At 46.7% G+C, this 6,000-nt stretch overlaps 1 protein-coding gene across 3 annotated transcripts in view; it reads left to right on the top strand.

The window, feature by feature from the left end:
* Positions 1–2,075: 2,075 nt before the first annotated feature.
* LOC134945395 (major facilitator superfamily domain-containing protein 1-like) overlaps positions 2,076–6,000 on the top strand; it is a 46,287-nt gene continuing 42,362 nt past the window's right edge. The window contains exons 1-4 of one of the 3 annotated variants that reach the window (XM_063934638.1): positions 2,076–2,235; positions 2,337–2,374; positions 4,152–4,361; positions 5,432–5,532. In XM_063934638.1, the coding sequence (XP_063790708.1) occupies positions 5,467–5,532 (66 nt within the window). In that variant the 5' untranslated portion in view covers positions 2,076–2,235; positions 2,337–2,374; positions 4,152–4,361; positions 5,432–5,466. Of the gene's footprint in view, positions 2,236–2,336; positions 2,375–2,681; positions 3,177–4,151; positions 4,362–5,431; positions 5,533–6,000 lie in introns of those variants that run through there. The other 2 variants (XM_063934637.1, XM_063934639.1) reach the window with 2 other exon arrangements.

Genomic DNA, 6,000 nt, shown 5'->3' with positions numbered 1-6,000 from the left:
TAGGGATGTGTGTGCTGTATAAAAATAACTGTTAACGAATAAAAATTAAACAATAGATGCTCCTTTCAAAGATGGTGTATAGAGAGCTCCCACATCCCCATTTGTGCCAAGGGACATTCAGAACTTAGAAACCCATTTAATAACAAGACAAAGACCCTTTAGCAAGTGCTAAAGGGGTTATGTCCTCCTTTCAGTATTGAATAAACAATGGTAAACTCAGATTACCGCTGTGTCACTTATGGCCAGAGCCGGATTAAGGCAGGGGCGAGAGGGGCGGCCGTCCCGAGGCCCCCACACATTAGGAGCCACCATAACCTATGTTTTCACTGAAAAGCTGTTACTGAACAGCTGAGCCGCCGAAGGAAGACTCCTACAAAACGGTTTTATAGTAGTCTTCCTTTGGCGGCTCAGCTGTTCAGTAACAGCGGCTGCCGAGGTGCTCCTGCACAGTCAGTTTCGCGGGACAGGGAAATCCCGCGAGACAGTGACTGCAAGCCGCTGGACAGCCTGCGCTCCCTAGTCCCTACTGAAATGTAAGTGAACGTGTGTATATGTGTGTATCATGTATGTGTGTGTGTGTGTGTGTGTGTGTGTGTGTATGTGTGTGTGTGCGTGCGCGCGGCTCCGGGTGATGGAGGGGGGCGAGACTTCGTCAGAGATCATAGGTGGGGGCCCCCACAATCTACTTTGCCCCGGGCCCCCACCACCTTTAATCCGGCCCTGCTTATGCCATCAATAGATGGCGAGAGCGGTACGTTCCCCTTTGCGCAGCCTTTACGGCTTTAGCGAAGCCTTCCAGGCACTGCTGGGTCCCCACCGAGTGTGAGTCATGCACATGCGTGAATTGGCCGTCACCAGCAGGAGAGCGGAGGTAGTGGCGAATTTCCCATTAGGCACTTGTTTGGGGGCGGCACTTGTGTTGGTTTTGCTTGTGTTGGTATTGTCATCCTGATATGTAACAGTAACTGCTAAATGTTCCCACTGTACTGTACCTTAAGCCATTTTTAACAGAGCGTAAATGGGTAGGACATGCACATACTGCCCCTGTAAGCTGTTCTACTTAGTAAATATGTACACATACAGTAATTAAAAATAAAACAAATGTCTTAGTGGCTTTTTTATTACTCTATTAAATTAGACATCAGCAACGAATATAATAAAAAATTTAGCGGAGGGTCCATTTACTGTTGTGCCTAGGGGCGCCCTCACCCCTAAATTCGCCCCTGAGTGGAGGATGACGGTGAGCGGGGTGACATCCCGGGACCACACCCACAAGGTAAGTAATGCTAAATACCAACAGCATAGTGTTACTATCACTGCAATACTAAACGAAATATGCAGCTGGTAATAAGGGTGGTAATTCCGAGTTGATCGCTCGCTAGCAGTTTTTAGCAGCCGTGCAAACTCTATGCCGCCGCCCACTGGGAGTGTATTTTAGCTTAGCAGAAGTGCGAACGAAAGGATCGCAGAGCGGCTACAAAGTTTTTTTGTGCAGTTTCAGAGTAGCTCAAAACCTACTCAGCGCTTGCGATCACTTCAGACTGTTCAGTTCCTGTTTTGACGTCACAAACCCGCCCAGCGTTCGCCCAGCCACGCCTGCGTTTTTCTGAACACTCCCTGAGAACGGTCAGTTGACACCCAGAAACGCCCACTTCATGTCAATCACTCTGCGGCCACCAGTGCGACTGAAATGCTTTGCTAGACCCTGTGCAAAACGACATCGTTCGTTGTGCTCGCTCGATGCGCGTGCGCATTGCGCCACATACGCATGCGCAGAACAGCCGCTTTTTAGCCTGATTGCTCCGCTGTGAACAACTGCAGCTAGCGATCAATTCGGAATGACCACCAAGATCCGCTGTAAAATGTTGGCCATGGAATGCTGATCATCAGAGGCCACCATAAGAAAGTAACATAAAGAATAATGGCAAATTACCTCAATAAACGAAATTATAATCAATGTTATATATTCTACAAAGATTAGCTTTCTGTGCAGCGTCCTGTAATGATGAGAGGAAAGCGCCTCAGGCGCGCCCCCATGTGGCCACTATGGGCACAGCGCTGTAGTTTAGCTGTAGATGAGCAGGAGTCAGGGTATGGTGGGCGGAGCCGAGCATGCAGATTGCCGGTACGCCCGTAGGCGGGGCTAGGCGCTGTCCGTCACCTGCCCATAGTGTTGTGGTAGTCGGAGTGCGGCGGCTGCGCCTGTGTGTGCGCTGGGAGCCGCTGCCGGTGTGTGTAAGTCGCTGGGGGATGCGGCAGGGCTCTGCATGCTATGTGTGACGGGTACTGTGCTGTTTTGCATTGTAATGGTTGGTATCCTTGTGTCTGTTGTACAGGTAACCAGCGGGAGTCATGGCTGTCCCAGCGGAGAGAGGTAAGTACATCGTAGAGTTGTCTCCAGCACCAGTAACGCGCGTGCGTGTGTGTGTGTGTGAGACTATTCCCCGGCACGTGACTGTTTTCACCAGATTTAAACGCCCAGGGATCACGTGATCTGGGAGCTTGCTCCTGGATTACAGGGGTTGTTAGACACATATATGACTGTGATCATGCTAACTGCCTTAGCCTAGCTGTCAGCTCTATGCAGATGTGCTTATCTCTTACCTTTTTTTTTTTTTTTTCATTTTCTTTCATTTTTATTTTCTTTATCCATTTCTTTTAGTTGTTTTAAATGTATTTATTTGTAGCAAGCAATAGCCTTGCACTTTATTCTAGCAGGGCAGGTTCGCTCTGCTTATACCCCAGCTGGGTTATTTATTGATTCACATATCACTTGGCATGATGTAAAGAGCTGTATGGATAACCTGTGTGTGGCAGATATACGTGGAATAGCAATATACCAATGGCACAGCTCTGCTTTATACACTTTTGTACTTTGCAGCTGTGTAATCATTTGTTGCAGAAGGTGGCTGAGTGCTGTGACCATTGATGTAAAATAACTGCACTGTAGCCTAACTCCCATACATGGTGCTGGTGTGTGAGATCAGGGTGGCATGGTCATATGTATGTATGATATTCCTGTTACACAATAGTGGTGACCTAAGTCAGCAGGGAAGGAGGTGAAAGCTCAGGCAGATGGTGGGATCTTCTTCCTGCCTATTTTGCCATGTAAGCATCTGGTTACACGGCACCAGGCCAGAGGCGAGATGATGCATGCTGCTTTGTCAGCTCTGTATGTAAGGAGCTGTATTTTCTTCTTAATAATTTGTGTATATCTCGTGCTTTTAACTGGAGGACCTATTTACTTATTAACAGTTTCTTATATAGCGCAGCATATTCCGCTTTACAGTTAGAACAACAGTAATAGTAACATAGTAACATAGTATCTGAGGTTGAAAAAAGACAATTGTCCACCGAGTTCAACCTATTTGTGGTCTCCTATGCATGATGATTTGACTAAAATTTCTGACTGATGCTGCTGTCAGCCGTTGCATTTTATCCCTATTAATAGTAACTATAATGCATGACTATGCACCATACCCCTGGATATCCTTATCCAATAGGAATTTATCTAACCCATTTTTAAAGGTGTTGACAGATTCCGCCATTACAACTCCCTCGGGCAGGGAATTCCAAACACGTATTGTCCTTACCGTGAAAAAGCCTTTATGCCGTATTGTGCGGAATCTCCTCTCCTCTAACCTGAGCGAGTGTCCACGAGTCCTCTGTGTTGATCTAACCAAAAACAGGTCCCGCGCAAGCTCTGTGTATTGTCCCCTTATATATTTGTAGATGTTGATCATATCCCCTCTTAGTCTCCGCTTTTCCAATGTAAACATGCCTAGTCTTTCAAGCCTTTCCTTGTATTCCATCGTCTCCATGCCCTTAATTAGTTTGGTCGCCCTCCTCTGTACCTTTTCAAGCTCCAGGATATCCTTTTTGTAGTACGGTGCCCAGAACTGTACACAGTATTCGAGGTGTGGCCTCACTAGTGATTTATATAACGGGAGTATAATACTCTCGTCCCTAGCATCAATACCCCGTTTTATGCATGCTAATATCTTATTAGCCTTCTTTGCTGCAGTCCTACTTTGGGTACTACTGCTTAGCTTGCTATCTATGAGGACACCTAAGTCCTTTTCCAGTACAGAATCCCCTAATTTTACCCCATTTAGTAGGTAGGTGTAATTTTTGTTCTTGTTACAAACCAGACAGTCCAGGGCATGCGTGCCTTCCCCTCCGGACCGCGGCGGGATCCTCCTGACGGCGTGGCGCGGCGCAGCAGACGCTCTGCTCTTCTGCAAACTCCTGACTGGCAAGCCCCCCCCCTCACGGAAGAAGTGGGCGTGGCTAAATACGATAGTGACCCACCAGTGGAACCACCGGTTCCCCGGCAGGCCAGTCCGAGCCTGGTTATAGAGGTAGGAAGGCCCTGCTCACAAGATTACAGTCTAGAACAATGACTTATGCCAGTACCCCAAAGAACCCTGTTCCACTAAAATGACACACATTTATTTAATATAAAAGATATGCTGCATTAAGTAAATCAGTAGGAGTTTGTAAAGGTGCATACACACTGAGTGATTTCCCCCCCTGCCCAGCGATGTCAGCGGGGGTGAACAGCTTTCCGTAGCAGGGCGCTATGGAAAGCCGTCTACCTCGCCGTTCATCTGCTGGTAATATGGCTGCCATCGGCGATGAAGCGGGGGCGCGCATCAGCGCTCATCACCAGGGCATACACACTGGGCAGTTTTGAGTTGAAAGCAGCTCAAAATCGCCCAGTGTGTATGGGCCGTAAGGGAGCTAGTGTCATGTTCGCATTAATTAAAAGCATATAAAAATAAACGTATAATAACAAATTGCATAAAGCCGTATGCTTGCCTGATGTCTCCGATTTTATGTATTCTATGGTTGCTTTGCTTTTTTCACTAAATATTATCTGTAAAGTGCTGCGTAATAAGTTATATAATTCATTGTGTTACCTGTGGTTCAGTATGGACACTGGTTCATGGGGAAATGACGGTCTGACAGTGGTTGCATCCATTGGGCGGTATATAATTGATTATTTCGCTCGATCTCCTGTCTAAAAAGACTGGAGGTCGCGGGGACTATATTTAATTGTGTCATTTTATTGTGCTGATCGTGCCCATAGAGGTCAGGTTTAGCCACGTAAAGCTGCTAAATCCGACCAAAGTGTTGGGTGCGATACCAAAAATGCCATTTCGGCACCTAGATGGGTCACTTCACCCATCTTAGCTTGCCACCCTTGGGGGTGCGAGCTGAAATGCAGATGGCTGCCCCAAACGGAGCTACAATTGAATAGCTTAGTTTGGGCGCCATCTACTGGCTGCCGGCGGAAAACATTTTAATTCATCCCATTGTGTGTAGGTGCCCTCAGTACACACCCGCCTGTCCCAGTGACCAGCATTGTATAACGCCTGTACAGATTCTACAACAAGCGTGTAATAATACCTCCCTCTTTCCCTTGCAGGGTATTACCGGTTTGTTGTGCTATTCTTCAACTGCATGCTCACTTTTGGTTCCTATTTCTGCTTCGACATTCCCAGCGTTCTACAGGACCAGTTCCAAGGGGTTAGTGTCCAGCGTTTTCTCTAGATCACATCACAGAATGTATTCACATAGATCTGATGAAAAACTCAGAATAAACCTAAATCACTTTGCTGTGACTCACAGTTTTTCCTCCTTAACATTACTTTGCTTTGAAAAGTTTGTCTCACAGTTCCTCCGTGCATTATCCTATTGGGTAGGTAGGGTGCGGGGGAAAGGGAATCGGGCTTCTAATGTATCTAATATTCAGCCAGTCCATACAGATGATGATGATAATAATATATAAATAATTTCTATAATGCCTTTCTCCAGCAGGACTCTTTACAAACACCAGAAACATAGCACAGAGGTTTAAGCTGGGTACACACTATGGGCATCCCGCCCATCACATTTTGCTTGTGATGCATCCCGCCACTTTCCGCATGCATATCGGCTTTTACTAATGCCATATGCATGAAGAAAATCACAAAGGACAGCTCTTGTGGTAAGAGC

Source organism: Pseudophryne corroboree, chromosome 7 (genome assembly GCF_028390025.1).
Source record: "Pseudophryne corroboree isolate aPseCor3 chromosome 7, aPseCor3.hap2, whole genome shotgun sequence".
Classification (NCBI taxonomy): domain Eukaryota; kingdom Metazoa; phylum Chordata; class Amphibia; order Anura; family Myobatrachidae; genus Pseudophryne; species Pseudophryne corroboree.
This window is presented reverse-complemented; position numbering and strand designations above follow the sequence as displayed.